This window comes from Pteropus medius, unplaced genomic scaffold (assembly GCF_902729225.1).
Source record: "Pteropus medius unplaced genomic scaffold, Ma_sr-lr_union100, whole genome shotgun sequence".
NCBI lineage: Eukaryota > Metazoa > Chordata > Mammalia > Chiroptera > Pteropodidae > Pteropus > Pteropus medius.
The window spans coordinates 792,092-813,105 of NW_024344378.1; the positions used below are offsets into that span (position 1 = coordinate 792,092).

At 53.8% G+C, this 21,014-nt stretch overlaps 1 protein-coding gene across 1 annotated transcript in view; it reads right to left on the reverse strand.

Annotated features, from left to right (window-relative positions):
- ADARB2 (adenosine deaminase RNA specific B2 (inactive)) overlaps nt 1–18,951 on the reverse strand; it is a 238,624-nt gene extending 219,673 nt beyond the window's left edge. The window contains exon 1 of the mRNA XM_039872412.1: nt 18,513–18,951. Coding sequence (XP_039728346.1) covers nt 18,513–18,612 — 100 coding nt within the window. The 5' untranslated portion in view covers nt 18,613–18,951. The remainder of the gene's footprint in view (nt 1–18,512) is intronic.
- Nucleotides 18,952–21,014: the final 2,063 nt, after the last annotated feature.

Below are 21,014 nucleotides of genomic sequence, written 5' to 3' on the forward strand. Positions count from 1 at the left end.
GGAAGCTGACTTTGCCATCTCCAGCGTGGCAGACCAAAGACAAACCCAGCGTCTCGTGTGGGATCGGGGATAAGCTCCACGGCGCCCGGACCCGCCATGCGAGGCGCCCGGACCCGCCATGCGAGACGCCCGGACCCGCCATGCGAGACGCCCAGGGGGCGGCGTGAGGCCCCGGCTCTGAGCGGCAGGAGGACCCGGGTCCCCGGCCTGACCGGCGCTGCGGCCAGCGGGACGCGGACTCCGGTAGCGGCGCCGGCCTCGCCGGCCCGCTCCGTCCAGCCCAGAGCGCGTGTCACCGGCAGGGCGTCTGGAGACCTTCAGAGCCCGCCGACCAGCTGTGTGACCTCGGGCAACTGACTCGCTGCCTCCGAAATTCGGTTTTGTCCTATAGTTCCGGTTCCAGTAAATGGGGCTTTACTGGAACTGATAGCGACACCCTGTCTTCATGAGCAGGGCGGAAGGTTTACTGTCCGTCTGTCCACACGCTGGCTTGCCCTTTGTACAGAACAGAAGCGCTGCGGTCACACACTTCTGGGTCACTCCAGTGGCGGCAGACCTGTCACAGCTGCCCAGAATCCACCATGACTCTGAGCTGTGTGGTCACGCTCCAGGACACCTGATGAGAAATTACGACTTAGACACAGTCCCTGGTTTTATCTACTTAATGTGACACTGCTGTTTGCTTTTGGATTTCCAGGATTCTCAAACTGCCCGTTATTTTTGTTGCTCAAAACATACCCATGAAAAAAAAAAATAAAGATTTCAACTTATGTCTGCCTAAGAGCCATTAGGAAAGTCCGTGAAACAATCATGTTATTAGCTATGTGTAAAACGGATGTTTAAAATTCATGCCCCTAAGTTCTTCCAGGACAGATGTCCAGGACAGCCCTAGGGACGGCCATTTCCCTGTTTGGAACGGACCCTTTGCACAGCTCCTGGCCCACCACAGGTCCTCAGAGCTGCAGCTTTATACAAATTGGCCATTTTCTATGCAGAAATAGAACCGTTTTTCATCTTGTAAAGATCAATACTTTTGGAAAGAATTCACACAGCTCTCATGTGGGCAAAATGACGTCTGTCTGGAGAACTCTGTCCTGTACTCAGGTAAGAAACTGCAGGTGTATTATGCTACTTTCCTTCTTTGCATACGTGCTGCCCGAAGAAACAGGTGTGCAGACGCATTTGGTGCAAACACGCGGTCCCCGCGTGGAGGTCTGGGGGCGGCCTGCGGGATGGGACTTTGGGGCACCGAAGGCTCCCCGTCAGCCTTTCCAGAAAGCTCTCTGTCGGGCCCGAGGTGACGGCTAAACCCACTGCCCCTGTAACTGCACTGGGCGAAAACGGTTCTGCCACTGGCAGCTGAACGCCCACTGCAGGACGAGCCGTGCTCCAGATCCCGCGGGGAGCGGAGGGTGAGTCACGCTCTTTGTCCTTTTCCAGCTAGTTCTCAGTGTACTAGATTTACTTGCTTCAGCGAGGAAGCAGGGAGCTAAGTTGGGGACACGATAGGCAGGCGCCATAAAAAGATAACTACCACACGGTTTGAATCGCGGTCCGAGGCTCGGGCAACGAGTGATGTACGCAAGGTGCTTTCTCGGGTCCAAAGGGTTTGCAGACCGAGCTCTTTCTTTTGCTCGAGGAGGCTCCATGTGACTTTGATTAATAAATGTCCCATCGCTTAATAAAAATGTTTGACCAGAATTGGCAGGCTGACCCGTGTATAGGAAGTCTAAGAGGAGGAAGGTTCTTCTCTGGACTAGCATGGTAGTTGAAAGAAAATAAAAATGTAAGCAGATTCTATATAAAATTGGGAGCCAGGCTTTGAAGGCACTAGAGGTCAGCGTCCCGAGTCAACGTTGCTCTGGGAAGAGGGATGTCGCCGACGCAGGCTGAGCTGTCACTGACACCGCATAGCGCGTTGGCGAACGGGAGTGAGCGTCTCCGTCCAGGAGCCGCATGAGGAACGGGTGACCGAGGCACAGCTTCTCGGCGGCGGATCACTCATCTGTTTCGCTCGCTGAAAACCAAAGCTAAAAGCGCGCACGCGTCAGTCGAGCATCTCCCGCCCGCACGGAGCCCCCACGGCCCTGGGCGAGGCTGCTCGTGAGCGCGGACTCCCTGGGCGCCCGCTTCACGCCTCCGCGGTCTGCGCCGGCATTCGAAATGCACGACGCTGCGTCCTCAGCGGTGAAAACTAGGGCTGGGCCCCAACCCACCTCTCGGGGTTCGTGTCTCCATAACCCAAACCAGCTTTTATTCCACTGAACACACACCTTCCCGCCACGGGGAGGCTCACAGCTGCCTTCGCGGCTCCCACGCAGCCATGCCAGCCCGAACGGTGACCGTGACCTCCGTCAGCCGCCGGCGTGCATTTTAGAGTCGGCTTTGCCTGGACAGCCCATCAGAACCGGCTACTTAAAAACCAGACGCTTCACTGAAACCTTAATGAGGTTCTTTTATAACCATAATATCCAATTAGTTACATCTGCTCTCGTATTTTCCTGAGTCAAATTACCTAATTTTTTCTTCCTATGCTTTGACATCTGGTTTTATTGCTTTTATTAGGACAAAAGAAGTCTGTAACTTATCATGTTTTACTTTTGCCTTGGCTGCCAGGAAGCTCAGCACTTTAACGCTCAGACGTGATACTATCTCCCAAAGTTTTCCATTCCGTCTGGAGGTGTATTTTCATTTGCAAAGGTTCACTGTACCTACGTCTTTTGTGATAATTATATAATATTCTTTTTGAAAGTAAGAAGAGTTTAAGAATAAAATAGAAGCCAATAAATGCGTTTTTAGTGTCTCTTTTACTGTATGAATAGAATTTGATTAACTGACTGAGAAATTTCCCAGGTTATTTCATAACCCATGTAATAATGTAATTCTTTTTCAAACTTTGGATGAAAATGGGGCCCAACGATCTAGGAAATGCAGTTTAGTAATGTGTGAGTGTCACGATGCTGGATGGGAGCAAACAGCCAAGCTGGCGGGTGACTCAGCCAATGACCCCGTGTCAGCTTTTCAACGGACTGTGTTCCACTTTTGCCTTGTCCTATTATTTTTGAAAAGAAACCCACAGGCCAGTTCCCATTCATAAGCAGTTCAAACTAAACTCATCGCTTTAGGCAAAAGGAGCATCTCTTCAAGTACAGAGAGGACTCACAGTGCGGAAGAGGCTGGGGTAGCTGGGGAGAGGTGGAGGTGCTCCGGAAGGTTCCGGAGCTGTCAGGACTGGGGGGAGAGGGGGTGCCACCCACCGCTGCCCTGCCCTGTACCCCGCTGCTGGGCCAGCGCTGCGGTTACAGGAGCCCTTCCTGGGCTCATTCCCCTTCCTGGGCTCCAGGCACAAGCCGACGGCCACGCCCGTCACTTAGATGATGATCAGAAGACGGGAAATAACCCTGAATCTGATGGCCATTTGTCCAACGTGGCGGGTGACAGTAATAAAGGCGTGAAACAGTCTAAGAAATGATGGTTCTCAGGAAGAAAATAGAAGTTTTAGAGAGATGCAAAACCATAATAGATGACTCTAGAGCAGTGGTCCCCAACCTTTGCAGCCCAGGGCCCGGGGTCCTGTGAGCATCTAGTGCCCGAGGCGGAGCTGAGGCGGTGATGCTGGCTCTGGGGAGCGGCTGCAGATGCAGATGAAGCTCTGCCCGTTTGTCTGCCGCTCCCCTCCTGCTGTGCAGCCCGGTTCCTGACAGGACACGGACCGGTACCAGTCTGCAGCCCGGGGGTTGGGGACCTCTGCCCTAGCAGGTTCTGAGGTGAGGGAGCGGTGAGGTGTTCAGGACACTCCGTCATTTGGGTCTTTCCCAAACTTCACCCCGTTGGGTGCTCGCGGTGAGCGACAGGTCAGCGCACGGTCCCCCACAGTTGTCAGAGGTTGACTGAGTGGGGAGGCTCCGTGTTCTTTTTGCCCTGGGTGTTATCAACATGCACTGGGCTCCGAGAAGTCTTATAGTAAAAGGATTTGTTAAGTTTACGTAAATCGAAACACCCCACACTTAAAAACCACCAAAGAACAGCCAGGCTCACCCTGCATGTCGCTCAGAGCTGGATCTGGTAATTCTGCCTCACTGTCCCATGGAGAAGGGACCTGGCAGGTTCGGACGCCCGAATCTCTGAGCGTGTGTCCCTTACAGCTCCCCAGGGTCCGCGGTGTGGATGTTTCAGTAAGTCGCTAGTCACGTTTAAGAAGCCTAGAACGCAGCCCTGAAGCAGCATACCTCGGGTCACAGTAACGGGGGTCCCCACACCTGGACACGGGGGCCTGGGGAGCGCGACGCGTCCAGCACCCCCGCTTCTCCTGCGTGGGCCCTTCTCTCTGCTCGCAGGGCGGGCGGCGTCTACACCGCGCGGGGCCTGCCGAGCCGCGTCGCCCCCGCCTCTGCCCGCGTGCGCTCGATGCCTGCGTTTGTGGCCCCGAGGTTTAAGTTTTGCATTTGGAAAATCTGGGCCTTTCTGTTTTTTGCCGGCACAGACTGGCCTCATTTCTCAGCGACTGGGGACAGAAACTGCATCAGCAAGGACGCCGGTGGGGCTGACATGTGGCTGCTGGAGCCCGTGTGCGACTGCGGGGGGCGCGACCGGCGGCCCCGGGCTCTGTAGGGGCTGAGCGGCCGGCGCCTGCACCCCCCCACCCCCGGCGGGGCCTGCTCGCTGGGCTGGCGGCTTTGGCTTTCCGTCCACTCTGCGACCAGCCTTGGAAGTGACCGTGGGCTGTCCCAGCGTGGACGCGGACTAAGGGCCGGCTGCAGGCAGAGGTCAGGAGCGCGCGAAAAACATGTTAAAAATCACCTGCGTGTTATAGTCCGTGAGACCTTGAAAGCCATCACGAGGGCACAGCAGGCCCACGCGGGCACGGACGCCGAGGCCCGGAGGGGAGGCGCGTTGTGGCCCCGGCGGTGTGACTGTGCATCGGGGTGCTGAACGGAGGGAAACGGGGTGTCACGGCTGATGGACCCCGCACGGCCGTGCGCCCGGCCCCGCCCTCCCTGGGCGAGCGGTCGCCCTTGCTAACGAACAGCTGCCGAAGCCTTGACAGTGACCTTGAAGCAGAGCTGGGGCCGCAGCTCACGCAGCAGCGACAGGAAGGGCCGCAGCTTCTCGGCGCGGGCGCGGGGCTCGGTGGCGCCCCAGGCGCGCGAGTGGACGGCGCGTGCGCCGCCGCCTTGAACCTGCGGGGCGAGGCGCCTGCGCCCCTTGGCAGCGCTTGCTCGGAATAGACGGCGCTGGTCGCAAAGCCGCCGAGCGGTTCGAGGCACGCATTACTTTTCCCTCAGCGGGTCGACGCTGGACGTCACCCCTTCGACCTCCCCACCGCTCGGATGAAAATCATTGCAAAAACACGGCGCCGCTGGAAAACTGCGTAAGGAGCACAGCGATCGCCACTACAAGCAAAATCGGTGCTCGTCGGAGTGGCAGGCAGGAGACTGAGGCGCGGAACTGGATTTCAAATGCAAGAGTCTTGGCTTCTTCAGCTCGCAGGGGCCCCAGCAGAAACACTGGCCAGCACAGCGACCGACTCATTGTTATTCGACTCGCGGGAAGCATTATAGTCACTTAAAAAAAATGGGGCAACGAAGAGAAGAAAATGAAGCAAAACATTGTGAGAGGTGAAAGTTTACTGTGTGTTTTAAAACCAAACAAATGTTAATGATGATATAAAAGAATTCAGAGGGAACGAGTATGAAAAATAAGCTTTAAAAACATAAGCTTATTATCAGAGCATTTTCCAAATTTACCGATGCGTTCTCCATCTGGAAAGATTACAGTTCTGCTCAGTGCCTGGCTGGCTGTTTCCACTCGTAACGGGGCGTGCAAAGGCACACACCGCACTCACACTCACGCTCGTACTTCAGGTCGCTCAGATTAGGGACTGACGTCTACCGTAAAGAGTAGGGAGATGACACCTTTACCATTAAAGAGCGCCAGGCACTGCTGTGCCACTAGCAGGGAGGTCACAAAAGCCCACTTAGGCCGGACACGCGGGCTGCCAGGCGTGGCGCGAGTCCCGGGTGTACCGTGTGGCGTGCTGCCCGCGGTGAGCGGGCTCTGGCCGGCGCCCTTCCGTGGGGACCTGCCGTGAGGTCGCACGCTGACCCGCCCTCGGCTCCCCCCTTGTCCCGGAGTGACGGGGAGGGGTCTAAACAAATCTGCTAGGCCCACTCTCTCTCTGAGGTCAGTGGCACGAGGGACCCTGCCACTCTCATTTCTGGACATAAGGAGTCGGGATTCGCTGGCCCGTTAAAAACAAAACGTCACCGGCAATCGGTGACTTGCCTGTAAACGGAGTCGAAGAACCCAGGACCCCGACCTGCGGGTGCGACACGCGGCGGTTTCGCAGTGCGGATGAACGGAGCCTGCGCCCGCCTGCGGCGGCTGCCCACGCTCCGGCCCGTCGCTGCCCCGAGCTCCGGCCGGGGCACGGGGTCTTCTCATGAGGGCCTCATTACTTAGCTGCTTTGTGTTAAAGTTGACCTTTCCAGGGTCATCAGCATATGGTGAGTTCAGATGTCCTATTTGACTTTTCTCTACCCAAATTCGTTTCTGTAATCTACTTTTCATCCATTTGCTCAGTGAATTTAAACCAGAACCCACTTGTTTACCTGTGATTTCAACTTGATTTTGACTTTGTATCGCCAGTATAGAGTCTGGGCAGGTTTAATCTGGGAAATTGGAACAGTAAACATATCGTTTATGCATGAAAGTGGATGAAAAATAGTCTGTACACAAACACACACAGACACACGCACAAGGTTGTACGGAATGTTTCCACTTCGAATCCAGATGCACGCCAGCGAGAAAAGTGCATTTAAATCCGAAGAGAACACTTTATAATAGTTAAGCTCAGTTCCGGGGTTTTACTGAATGAGTAGTATGTTTTATTTTCATTGCAGAATATTAACTAATTTGAACATCGCACCAAACAGCGTGCGCAGTGCGGACTTATCTGTCTGCGTGCGGCGCCGTGGTCGCTGGCGCCGTGTAGGTGTGGCACGCTGACTTCCTTTTCTTCTACTTGTCTTTGAAGAGAATTTAAATTTTCCTCACCTCTAATCTTAATTCATACCAGCCCTTAAATATCTCTACTGTGTATGACAATTAATGTTGATCTTGCGGTTCACTCCACATATCATACAGAAAACTGGAAAATGAAGATGTCGAGTGTCTGAGTTGGTTCAACAATCAAAGGCTGCCTTTGACCTTAGCATCAGGAAGTGTTGCCACGGATGCTGCTTAAGCAAACGAAAGCACAGTGGACATATATACATAAACATGTGTGCATGTGTGTGTCACATCTACACACGCCGCCGCACCAGCATGTACGCACATGGCACACGCGCACACACGCACGAAGGCATGCTGAGCTGCTTCCAGCTCCCAGCACCCAGCACCCCGGGGAACGGGGAGCCCCGCACGCTCCGCGAGCCCCTTCGCCTCCCGGCTCCGTGTCCCAGCTTCTCGGCACGGGCACCGGGCTGGGTAGCAGTGGTGCGCACACTGCCAGGAGATACCTGCTCTGCTCTGCGTTCGCTCGCCCTCCCGACACGCTTTTCTTCTCAGGAAGACCTTCCTGTGCTGCAGGCCACGTCCACGGCAGCAGCGCCTGAGTGCAGACCGGAGGCTTGGGGACAGGCTCAGGCTCCTCCGCCATCGAGTGTCTCTGGGAAGAGGGCTGATGACCTGGCAGCCTGCCTTCGTCTTCCGAAAACGTCTCTAAAGGTGACTATGGCTGTACTTTAGTGTCTATTGTGGGCTGAGTTGTGGCCTCACACCCCCCCAACCCATACACTGAAGCCCCAACCCGGGGACCTCAGAATGCGACTGTGTTTGGAAGTGGGGTCTCTAAAGAGATGAGGAAGGTAGAACGGGGTCACTGGGTGGCCCCGATCCCGTATGACTGTTGTCCTTATAAGGAGATGAGGACACAGACCCAGAGGAACGACCGCGGGACGGACGGCCATCTGCACGCCAAGGAGGGAGGCTGCAGGAGGCACCGGGCTACCTGCGTCTGGTCTGGGACTCCGGTCTCCAGCCCGTGGCACAACAAACGTCCACTGTGTTAGGGCACCCGAAGTGACTGCTACCATCTACGTAGACTTTTTGGTATAGTTAACTTAGACTGATAGGTACGAAAGTCTCTCCTACTCCAAATTTTAGCTTAAAAGTTCATTAATAGGTCACCTCAACACGACAGACATTGCTATTCAGCGTATGAACGTGCGTATATGTACGGACGTGCACAGATGTGTACATGAAACGTACACATCACAGCCTTATAACGCAGACTGCGGATTTTACGGACGAGCCAAGGGCGCACCAAGGAGCGTCGGGAGCAGAACGTCCAGCGCGCCCTGCTCCCGCTGCCTGTGGGCCCGATGGTGGCCGGCTGAGGCCCCGTGGTCGCCGGCCTGCACGCGACAGCGATCGGAGCTGGCCGGACACGCCGAGGGAGGCTCGGTGCCAGCCGCTCCACGGCGCGGGCCCCCCTTGCACGGCAGACTCGGCCACCCGGTGGGTGTTTCTCTCCATCCACCTGCTTCAGCCGGGATGTGAGTGGACTCCATATCCCCCTCCCGGACCGGAGCGTCCAGTGGTGTCACGTGGACGGTGCCACGCAATGTCCTGCTTGTTTTCTCTCCATCAACGCTGGGGCTTGTTTCTGACGTGATCGGAACGGTCAGTCCTTCCTGAGCACGTGGCCATGCCCACCACACTGCGGTGCCCCCCGGTCCCAGAGGACTTGCGGTGGACCGGGCGGCACTCAGGGGACACCAAGGGACAGCTCCAGAGGGAAGACTCCTGCTTCTGGGGCAGGAGACAATGGGACATTCGCCCGTTTGCAGACGCGGGTGGTTTACGATGTCAGCGCTAAGAACCTTACGCATGGAAGTGACATTACACGGCGGAAAGGCCCTGTCGGCCACCATGGGGAGCACCCGATAGGTCGGCTCAGCTCGGCCCCAATAGTGGCGGAAGGAGAGTCCAGGTGAGTCGAGAGCAGAGGCAGCTTCCTTGACCACACGATTCAGGATACGGTGGTTTTCTAGCGAGGAGGCGCTGATGCCGAGATCCCGTTTCTGCTGGGAGAACCTATAAATCATTACGCATAACTATCTACAAATGGGGATGTCGCATTCGAGTCGTTGTACGGCTTTATTTTATCAGCCCGCACGTTTATTGCTTCCCTGATAAGTCTGGAAGCATCCCATGTATCACTGGAGATAAACATCGAGGCCCAGCGGTTGTACCCAGCATCGCTGTCGCCCCAGGGAGCGGACTGAGCAAGCCACATGCACCGAGGGACCTGGATTTCCGATGCTGCTCGTTCCACTCTGCTGCCTAATTAACGTGCTGGAGAGAGGCCGCGACAGAGGGCGGCAGAGAGAGAGGGATTATTCCAGAGCTGCCTTACAGGTCACGGATAAGACCGGGACATCCGGTATCTGCCTGGCGACAAGGAGGGACCCAGTGAGTCCCCTCTCCCACGAGGTCCACGGCACTGGGCGGATGCGGTGGTGGGGATGCCTGTGACCACTCGGATGAGCTCTCCGTCCTACTTTCCACGACCTCCGGGCCAAGAAGTGCTGTCCTTCGTGGCAGAGACCGCTCAGCTACACCGCCGGCTGGACACCGTGTCAGTGTCCTCCCCCGGCCTGGGGCAGCAGCTTGTCTCACGCAGACGCTCGCTGTGTTTGTCCTTGGCAATGAGGACAGAGTTGAATTTTTGTGAAGCAGGAAGCAAGATGGTGGCTAAGCTCCTGGGTGGTGCTGGACCTTTCTGGAAGGGTGATCTGGCACCGGTGACAGGTCTGGGGATTCAGGGACAGCTGTGCACCCAAGAAGTGGGTGCTGGCGCTGGAGGCTCAGGGGAGAGAGGCTGAGGACTCGTCATGGCCAAGGTGGTGGTGGTGGGGGGCACCGGGCCCCAAGGGCTGCTCACTGAGCAGTGTCTGTGGGATGTGTGCGGGAATGAGGGTCACATGTCATCGCCATGGACACCCAGGGCCATGCGGCCAGCCAGGCAAACAGGGCACATGCCTTCTGAGCTCTCCGCAAGGCTGGTGCTGGCCGCGTCCCCCCGCCGCGGGCAGCAGAGTGGCCGGAGCCACGCCGAGGGTGCCGTCTGCCCCTCTCCGAGGCCATTTCCAGGGCTGCCAGCATGGCGGCGCGCACGAGCGGGCGCCCCGTCCACGTGCACTGCGTGAGCCCACCCTGACACGCCGGCCAGCGCCCTTCACAAGCCTGTGCCTACCGTATGCACGTGTGGGAGTCTACAAAAACCACACACGCCATTTTAATGACTTGAGTGCCATTCATTATCTGCACACAAAAGCCCAAAGCATCATGTAGCTGTCCTAAAAAAAAAACTGGGCTAAAACACCCCAAGTGATGACATAAAGTCCTATGCACTCTCAAATGTGCTAGATTTAAAACGCATAACCTTGACCCCCTAGATGTTTAGTGAGTGACTATTTCCTCGATCTCCGCTCTGTGACGAGTGGGCTCCATCTGTGCTTCGTGGCCGTGGGATGGTTGGAGTCACGCCTATTATGCACCGGAGCCACCATCAGAGGGGACAGCCTCTCCTAGTTCACTGTCTTTCACAGGCTGACAAAGTGTTTTTCCATCTCCCTTCTTCAAGTTTTTTTAAAAGATACCGTTTATTCTGATGTTTTACTTCTAGGGATGTGGTAATTATTTTTCTTTTAAATTTCTTTCTTCTTCACATAGGAAAATAGCAGCTTGGACTCATTAGAATTTTGAAAATTTCTCCTTGAACCATGTGTTTTGAATGTAAACAATCACTTTCTGTTAGAATTGTTAGAATCTGGTCATTTTCACACTTTTATTTACTGTATTAATGGTCAAAACACAGATAAAAAGTCTTTATGTCCCCGGTTAAATTAGGCCCTGTGTGTTTTTATTCACCTTCAGGGATAGCAAAAGGTGTTATTTTTAGTATTCTTTTGGCTCATCACGCAAATTCATGAAACAGCCTTTTTTAAAACTGTGCGTGCCGGACAGCGTGTGTGCACGTTTGTTTTGGATGCCAGGTCAGAGCACAGCCTAGTGCAATGAGAACGCGTGTCCCCTTTAAGGACACGTCTACTTCTACTGCCACGAGCCTAATGCGAGCGGAGCATCTGCTGCAGACGGGGACGAGTGAGCCCAGCCGGAGTCGGGGTGCAGAGGAGGTCAAAATCTATTTTGCTGACGTTTCTGTCATGTTTATTAAATTGCACTTTTCCAAAAGCAATTAAACTTTTAGGAAATATTGCATTCATTTTAGGGAGAGCGAATCTGTGTACTTCGACGGATTGAGGCTGATAAAATCGTTTTTAAATCAATCGCCGGTGTCCAGGATGCATGCTTTGATCTAGTTTATTACGGTTCCCAAGTCCTGCTTCTTAGAAACAGCACCGCATCCACTTTCTGTTTGCTTTTAGCCACAGGAAGGCTTTGACCGGGCTGACATTTCCCAGCAGCGACCGGCTCCCCGGTTTCGGAGAGCTGCTCCGCCCTGTTTTGATACCACGTTGAGAAGATACAAATTTGAGAGACCACGGAAGACGTGACAAAATGATGAGGCAGGTCCCCCGTCCATCGGCTGCAGGAATCAGAGGTTCCATCGCAAATAAATGAAGCGGCAAAGATTAATTAAATCCATAACCCCCTCCGTGGGGCCCTGGCCGGCACATTTAAAGGGGCGCTTTCCACTGTGTGCGTGTCACCTGGGTGTGTGTCCCCCGGGAGCGCTGCAGGACCGTGAGGTGCGAGGCCCACTCTGCAGGGTGGGGGCTCCGGGAAAGCAGCCTTGCTAACCCCCCCGAGCGATGAGCCTGCCCCTCGTTGTCCAAATGGTGAAGCCACAGCGGCAGGAAGAAGTCTTGATGCCCCTTGTGAGTAAGTTCTCTGTGGGCACCGTCCACACGCATTCGGGACGCAGGCAACTGGATTTCAGCTAAAGTGAGCCGGTACTGACAGCAGAAATGAGACCAGCCTTCGGCCTCCACTGCTGCCTTCTCTCCCTAGCCCCTGGGAGAGTCTGATCGTAGAGTGTGGGGACAGGGCTGGACCTCTCGGCTGGGGACAGCGCCGCTCGTGAGTGTCCGTGACGGAGGGGTGCTGGCGGCCCCACAGACACGTGGTCTAAAGTCTCCGTCTGCACTGCAGCAGCCCACCAGCCGCCCCAGCCCTGCCGCGCTGAGCGTATGCAGCTAACGGAAGCTTTTAAAATTTCAGCTCTTGGGGATTCAAAAGAAATGATCCAAAATCTAAAAGTCATCAGAGCTTTCATTTTAAACCTAAATGCTCTTTTGCATTGTTTATAGAAATGCTCCATTTATAGGCACTATTTCTTAATCAAACATAAAATCCTCTCTTTCTATAAATATAAAATTTATATTACCTGTTTGCTATTTTTTGAGATTTCAAAACTGTTAACCTCAACTATTGGCGATTTTCATAATTTACTACAGATGATAGTGAATTTGTATATCTGTGTATACTTGCGTGTGTATTTTATCACAAAGATGACATTTACTAGCCACTTGGTTCCCAAAAACCAGATACTAATTGTATTCATTCCCCATCAATAAAGTAATAAAATGAAATTATTCTGCTGCCCTTTGTACTCAATACCTGTAACTACAATAAAACATGACTAAGCAGCGAATGTGTGGAGAGAACCCAACTAACTCTTTATTTGCAAATATTGATCATTACTCCAAAAAAAAAAAAGTCTTCTATCTTTGCGAGTGGCCAAGTTTATTTTGGGGAAAATTAAGACCTTTTAAAAGGCAAACATATCCATCTCTAGGTTGCTAATTCTTTGATGTGTTTCCTGGGAAATTAAATTCACTCGTAAATTTGCAGGAGTCTATGCTGTGAGAGCTGCATGTGCTGTGATGTTGATTAAACCAAGTCTGCGAAGAAATCGGGCAACAGCCCCGCCCCCAGAGCTTTCCCGTAAAATAAGCAAGTAAATAAAAGTTCAGTGCCTGAGGGGGGGCGACCCGGAACTAGGACAGTCGCCTTGGAGAGCACGCACTCTGAAATTCCCACGCGCCCCGCCCCTTGCGCTCCCGAGGGTGCCGGGAGCGAAGCAGGTTGACGTGTGACATGTGGACTGAGAATGAAACAGACTTTCCCCCCTTCCTTCTAAAAGTAATGTTCCTTCATCGGATAGGGGGGGGTCTGGTCTTAAATAAATTACCAGATAATGGGATATATTAACAGCCAGGAATAAAACAGTTCTCTCTGCATAATCAAGTCCTTAACGGCATGCGCTTCCGTATTTTCGTGGAGGAAAAACATTTCATCGAGAAGATAGGGGTTAATTTCGGTTCAGGCTCGTTACAGACACTTGGAGGACAGCACAGCAGCCGGGGCCTCGGCTGCACCTTGCCACGTAGCCCTTTCTCGTAGCACATGACCACATGGATGGAGCTGACACTCGACGGTTCGAGTATTTGTGAAGGACACCCGTGCTCTTCCTAGATTACTTGTCGTTTGCTTTTTTATTATTATTGTTTTTCAGTTTTGAAATGGTTGTAATAAGTGCTTTTCAAATCTTGCTGACCAAATGGAAATTTATCCTTTTAGAAATCTTGTTTACTAGTAATTAACGGCCCACTTTACCGACGCAGCGCCTATTGAAAAGAGGAAGGATGAAGGAGTATAATTGTTTTTGGTTTTGTAAGTTGCCCCAAACCTGCCATATTCCAAAAACACTGACGTTCACTTTCTAACGCTTTTGAAAAAAAAGCAGGCAGATATAAAAATTGCTCGAAAGTCTTGACTGCCTTTCCCGTGTGTATGTGCACACATACATGCACAACAAACATGGGTGTGTGCACACGTGTGGTTTTTGAGCCGAATGTCGCGTGCTTTCCTAGCTTAAGTTATATTCCCGTCCCTCAAAAGAGACAGGCGCGATTTCCTCATCCTGCGTTTCCTCACATGGTGCTTTTCTGGGGCAGCGTCCCCCCAATAACCGAATCACCACCATTCAGACATGGATACATGAATCTCATATTTTTATTCGAAATTCAAGTTCACTCATCAGATCTAATGCTCTCGAAGCGATCTCAGATCACTGCTATTACACGGGTCACCAGGAACCAGAGGAGTAATATGAATTCCAGGGAGAGAAAGGAATAGACCTGCATAGTTAGACAGTGGCCAACGGTTCAGCCAGCTCAATCCCGTGGCTACAGCCGGCCCTTCCCCCGGAGCTGTCGGAGGGTGCGGTGCGGGGGCGAGGGGACCCGGCCGTGGTGTGGAGGGAGGACTTGGTCCCCGCCGACCACACGGTGTGCGCCGGCTGGGCATCGCAGGCGACATGGAGCCACACGCTTCTCTGCCCTCGTCCTTAACACAGTCTCTCAGTTTCATTAACTTTTTGTGGCGCTTCCTCTCACAATAAGCCTGCGCCTGCTGCGCCTCTGCCCATTCTGCTCCTTCTGCTAACTTGTCATGTGCATTCCCCAGCGGCCGGCGCCGGCCGGCTGTCCCCCCTCCCCGGGACTCCTGAGCTCACTCTTGGAGAGAGCCATGCCTCGGGGTGGTGCTTCCGAAATGTCTCTTCGGTGTTCTAAAATTCTGTGATCACCCTGGAGCAATGTCTCAGTGTCAGGAATTAACTTATTTTGCTGTCGGCACCTTCCCAAAAAAAAAAAAAAAAGAAGAAGAAGAAAAGAAAGAAAGAAAGAAAGAAAAGGAACAAGAAAAGCAGTATGCCGGTGTCTCAGTCCATTAGACTGACTTAAAAACGATGGTTCTGCAGCTTCTCAAACAGTCCCCCTGCCTGGTTCTGGCGGCCGATGCACGCCACTCAAAACCCCGGCCTCCCGCACTCCGCCGGCAGCCGCTGGCTTTGTCTCCGTCGCCGGCCGTCTCCTGATACGTTTGCATCAGACTGGCAACTCTTTCGAATGTCCAGAAACTTGCCTCCTTGTCCACACTGTCCACTCTAACGGGTCAAATATTAAACGCATTTTATTTACAAAATGCCTCTCTTGCCAATGCACAGCTTCTTTTAGGAAAACCACACTCGTGACAGAAAGAACACCACATAGACGAGGCAGAACATATGTACTGTTTTAATAATTAAAACTACACCTATGAAATTCCTCACACGCATTACCCTGAATGCGTCCTGCAGTTCGGAGATCAACTGATAAAATTTAAACGTTTTATCTTTATATGTTACACTATTTTAATGAGTATTGCCTCTTAATCGGCCTGCTAGAGCTCATCGTGATTTAAAAAAACCTTAAACCTTTATTTCTGCTGTTTTGGGTCCAAGTCTATGCCTTTGACAATGCCCAGGGCACTCTGATCTAAGCACACGGCAGACTTGGTGGGGCGTGACCCACCCGGGCTGTGGCTGGCATAGCGAACAGCGTCCCAGGGACCAGCCGTGGGCGCCGAGGGAGGCCAGGCGGCAGTGGAGTCTGCAAACTGGCAGTGTCTCCTCAAAGTCTCCGAGCGAAACGGCAGCCGAATCAGCGGACGGACGGGCCCCTCACATGTTACACGGGCCACGAGCAGACGGTTCCTGACCACGCGCGCGAAGACTGGACGGTTTCCCTGTCCTGGCCAGTGTTTTTAGCTGCCTGTTTTTCTCCCATACAAAAGCCGGAGCTTGATATTTCTCCTTTGTACAGAAAATGTGAATCGTTCATCAATAATGTCTAATAGCAAGTCCCAACTAAAAATATCACGCAGAAAAATGCAAAAACAGAACAGTGCCAGGTCCTGGTAGAGAGGGGACCGACTCAGTGGTGGGCGAGGCTCACGCTGAGCGTCTCCTCCAGAGTTTACCTGACAGAGATGCAGGATCTGGCTAGTCGAGAAGCTCTTTTCATTTTTTTATTTTTATTTTTAAATGTTATACTACTTCCTGTGTGCTACGATGACTCTAAAGAGTACCTAGGACAGGCAAAGATTTCACGTCCGAGGCTGTGACTCACATTTATTAATAATGGAAGTATTACATCAACTCCACACTTAAGTCATAGCTACAGAATTTTTATTTCAGAGCCTGCAGTTGGTTTTGACAATAAAAAGGGGAATGAAAAAATCATACCAGAGCCACCTCTGGAGCACGCATGCAGAAAGCGGACGGCGGCACGCAGCAATGGGACCGAGAAGTTACAACTCCTGCCCATCACAATAGATGGAAAAATAAGCAGCCCTGGCAGAAAGGTTATCATCTATTTTAGCTCACATGTAAGAGCCCTTGGCACGGGCTCGTGGTCAGGGGCTTCTGTCATTGCTAGATAGAGTCTGACTTAAATTCCTTAACAACCAGCAACACACACCTGGATTTTAAACTGTGGCAAATGTGGACTTACAGTATTAGATCAGCTTAAAGGCTGAGGCTATTCTATGCAATTACTGTTACGATTCAAGAATATCGGGACATAAGTTAGATTCACCATTGTCCTGGTAGAAGGCAAAAAAAAGAAAGAAAGAAAAAGCAGCTCCCTCCCCGCCAAAAAAACCTGAGCAGCTGCCATCACTAGGAATTATGCATCAACTGATCCATTCCCAGGAAAACGTAACTGATGACTTAAGGTGTCCCATAATTGCTATGTTTTCTTTTAAGTTGATCACTTACATTTATGCTGTTAGCATTTCCCGAAAAAGCGAATATTTAGCAGTTTGATTTGTCTGTCTTCCCAAGCTAGCAGCAGACGCCACAGGAAATGTCACCCCCCAACTACGCATAATATAAATTGATATGTCTTCCAGATTACTGTTTCCCACTTGTTTTCGGCTATGAAAATTAAGATACTTGGTAGATCCAGAATTACCAAGGTGTAGCAATTGTTCCTACAGAAATTTTATTGGGAATTGTTATGGTTAAGTTGATCGCAATGAAGTCTTCCTTCGGATTTCTTGCTTTTCTTTCCCAAATTGAATGCTTTCTAAACTAGCATGACTGATATTTAAAAGTAAGAAACATCAATTTGGAGAAAGGCACCAACGTCCATCAGCTTATATTTTATTTCTAGAGATTGCTTTTCTGTGAAACGTCACTCCATACCCTTTGATTTTTAATATTTAAACAGACCAGACACAAACACTGAGAAGCGCGAACGCCTCGAGTATACCAGATCGTTGGCTTTTCCCTCTCTAGAAGTTACACTCATCATTAAATTCTGTGATTTTTCGCAACGTTGATGTCACTTTTTGTTCGTTATTTTTGGAAGACATGAACGGATCTGTTTCAGGATGAACATCCCGGACAACAAAGTGAGCAGCCGGCACTCATTGTACGAGCCCAGAGTTACACTAGAAATCCGCCGGGTTCAGAAACCAAAGGCTGCAGCACCTTTCAGGCACCTGTCCCTTGGCTCCTGGAGTCCTGACTGCCATCCTCACTGATGACTGACATATTGGCATTTATAGCTTCAGGCTGTCTGGCTAATTTCTATCGTCTGGGAAGGAGCCGTGAAGGGCTGGAGGGTTGCTTGACAGCAGTTAGGAGAAGGGGAGGCACAAACTTGTCATCAGCCACCGGGAAGGGGAAACCTGCGGGAGGCTTCGCAGCCCGGCCTCAGGACGCGCCCGCCTTGGGAAAACGGGAAGACCTGGTCACTTTTGGCCATGCCTTTCCGAATGTTCTCTCCGGCTCTCGATTCACTTCCTAAAAGAAGCCGACACCTTTGGAATCTGAAGAACCACACTTTGTCCTGCAGACTCATCGGGAGGCAGCTCGAACCGCCCGTGAGCGGGGTGGGCCCTGGCTTCCCCTCCCTCAGGGCGCCTCTCAGCTGGGTGCCTGGGAAGGCCAGGTATCAGCCCCCGGGTGGAGGCCCTGGGCTGGGCTGGGAGCGCTAACTTCAGGGATGTGCACCCGAGAATATCGGCAGCAAGGCCCCGACATGACGGCGTGTCAGTAGCGACCTGTCGCCGCTGCTTTCTCGCCTGTTCTGCTGTGCAGTTTCTCCCGCTAACGGGCTGGAATGCCTCTTTCTCTTTCCACGTCTTAATTTCTGCCGGCAGGCTCCCCCCGACCAGCCTGTGCTCCCCGTTGGTTCCCATGTTTACAAAACAACAGGAACCACACTCAGTGGAAACTGTCAGCCCGTTTGGGGAGGCAGCTGCCAGAGGGCTGCCCACCCCTTCCTCCCATGCAATTTGGATGGAAAGCTGGCTCAGGTCTCGCCCCTCGTTTTTAGGGGCGCTGGCTTCAGTGAGCGTTTGCTCGGGCGCCGAGCGCTAACGCTGCCTCGGAGAGAGTCAGAGGCGGTGGCGGGGAGCGACGCGAGGGAAGCGACCTCCAGCCCGAGCACGCCGGTCCCCCGCTCGCCTGCCGCGAGCCGCCGCTCTGCCAAGCCCCGGCCATTCACAAGGGGATCCGAACTCCGAACGCTCCCTGTCGCCCGCAGGGACACCCCGCCGCACCCCAGCGGGAAGCCGCGGGAAGCGGCCGAAGCCCGCGGGCCGGAGAGAGTTGGCGGGAGGCGCGCGCGCGCCCAGGTCCTTACCTTTCCTCTTCGACCTCCGCCTCCGGCGCCTCTTAGACTTGCATCGGAGCTGACCGCCCGGCCCTCCGGACCCTCTGCTGGTCCCCAACACCGATGCCATGGCCGAGACTCGGGGGGACAGGACGGGAACCCTTCCTCACCAGTTTCGCCGTGCCTGCTCGCGCCGCCGCCGCCGCCGCCTCCGCTCAACGCCTCCGCTCCTGCGAACGGGAGCCGGCTCACTTTTGAGGACCGAGCGCTCCCGCGGTACCCTCCCTCCTTGTCCCTCCGATTGTCCTGTCACTTGTTTCCCGCTGGGCTGCGAGCCTGCGGTCTGCGCCTGGGGCCAGCGCTCCGGGGCCGGGCGCGCGCCCCGGGGAGGGGTGCCCGGCGGGCCGGGCGCAGGCTCCGCTCCCGCGGCCTCTCCTGCTCCGGGCTCCAAACGCAGGGCTTCTACTTTGGCACCTCTGCTAGTTGTTGGGCTCCGGCCACTTTGAAGCCAATCACGCAGGGAGCTTGTCTATTTGCTGCTGCAAAGTCTAATTAGATCCAATCACCACTGTCTGCTGGCTCTGACATCAGCACCCTTTGCCTTCCCTGTCGGCTTGCAAACTCAGCTCCCATTTGGACGGGTGGAGCTGCCAGGACCTGGTGGGGAGGGACCGAGGCTGCGCGGGGCGGGACAGCCACTCGCAGAGCCAGCCTCTGGGGAGAGGCCTGAGGGGGCAGCTTGTGGAGGGGGGTGGGGGTGGGGGGGGCGGCCAGGCGCTCCAGGCCCCAGCTTCTGACCAGACAGCACCTGTGCTTCTGCTCGCTGGCGTGGAAACGGCGGCTGCCTCTCCAGCAAGCAGGCTCCCACTGGCTAATTCATCACAGAGCTTGTGTCCGGGGGAAACACCTCTAAGAAATTCGGAGACCCCTCGGCCTCGGAAGGCACTGAGATTTGCAACTCCCTGACACAGCCTCTCAGGGGGCATTCATTCTTCAGAGCCCCTGTTCGTCTGTTTGCTTGTTTTGTTTTGTTTTTGTGTGTGGTTTTTTTTCCCCTTTATACCCCCTGGCCGTTCCCTTTGCAGAAGGGAGGTCTTGCATAAAGACAGAAGTGTTGGGATCTGAGTCTGATTTGCAAGGCGAGTTTCAGTGGCTCGTTCTGGGTAGAGTCGGGGAAAGGGAGGTGGGCGGGGCTTCCAGTCGCGGTTTTATCTCCAAACGTCACATTCCAGTGAAAAAAAGTAATATTTACATGAGGTGGATTGCAAACTGAGTTTTCAACATTGTTTTCGGGGTTAGCCTATTTTTTCCCAGACTATACTTATAGAATCCTAAAAATCCTCTGTAAAATATATTTTTGCATTTGAATCACTTAAGCTATTAATTGTAACAGTGTCGGTTTAGAAAAAGCCACCCACGGATCAAGCACTGACATGTGGACGTGCAAACGGCCGCCAAGATTCCTGCTATGCCCGGCTCTGCTCGCACCCTTTTCAAGCTCCTTATGGGATTTTTATGTAAGAAAACGGAATTCCTCTAGGGAACTTTGTAAAAGATTGTGGCGAGCTGGTGGGTCGCCGCTCCCTGGTGGGGGTGGGGAGAGGAAGAGGGGCCAATGTCTGATATCAAGTCCCAGCCCCTCTGTTCTGACTCCGGGCAAGTTTCCTCGTCTGTGGAATGGGGATAATTGCGTAGGTCTCCCTGTACTCGGGACTCAGGGTCACAGTGACGGGTCCCGCGGCCCACTGCGAGGCTGTGTAGTCAGTCACTCCCGCAATTGGGGAAGAGTGATCTCATACCATGGGAAGGCCTCAGAGACGGCCCGTCTTAGAATGACAGACGTAATGAGACCAGGTCTGTCGTCCGGACCGTGTCCAGTGATGTCATTCCAGTGACGGCTCAGCTAAGCTGCAGATCGTTTCCAGAGCGTGTCAGAAGTGGTAGGTGCACACCCCGGCCCCGTGCTCCGTGTAAGTGAGAGGCTCGGGGGCCTAGGACAGATCCCCCAGCCAGGTTCGCCGGCTTCATCAGGCTGCTGCGAAAAGCCGGCAGAGCTGAGCCGCCAGGGGAGGAAGTTTAGGCAACATCGCCCGCAAATGCTGCCCCTCCAGGCGGCTGGCACTTACTCAGCGCCCTCCGGCCTCCCCAGCATCACACAGGCCCAGGCGCTGCCTGGTGCACTCGCATCCACGTTCCCGGTTTTCCGGCGCGGGGCCGGCGGGCGGACAGAGCGCAGGGCTGCGGCCTTCCTTCCACGTGCCTCCGGAGCCCACGGGCGCGGGCAGCGAGATCTGACCTGGGTTTCCGTACCGAGTTTAGGTCCCGACTAGGAGGCCGGTGAAGATCAGAATCTTGGCCGATCGAGCCTCACCCTGCTGACGTTCCTCCAGTGGGTTTACGTTTCGGTGGTTTACGCAAACGGTTTTAGCCTAGCCACGCGTTTCCTTACCCTGCATAAGGTGACGCCAGGGCCGATGCGGAGCGACGCGGGGTCGGTGCGCGCCCGCGGGGAGCGGGGGGGGGGGGGGGGGC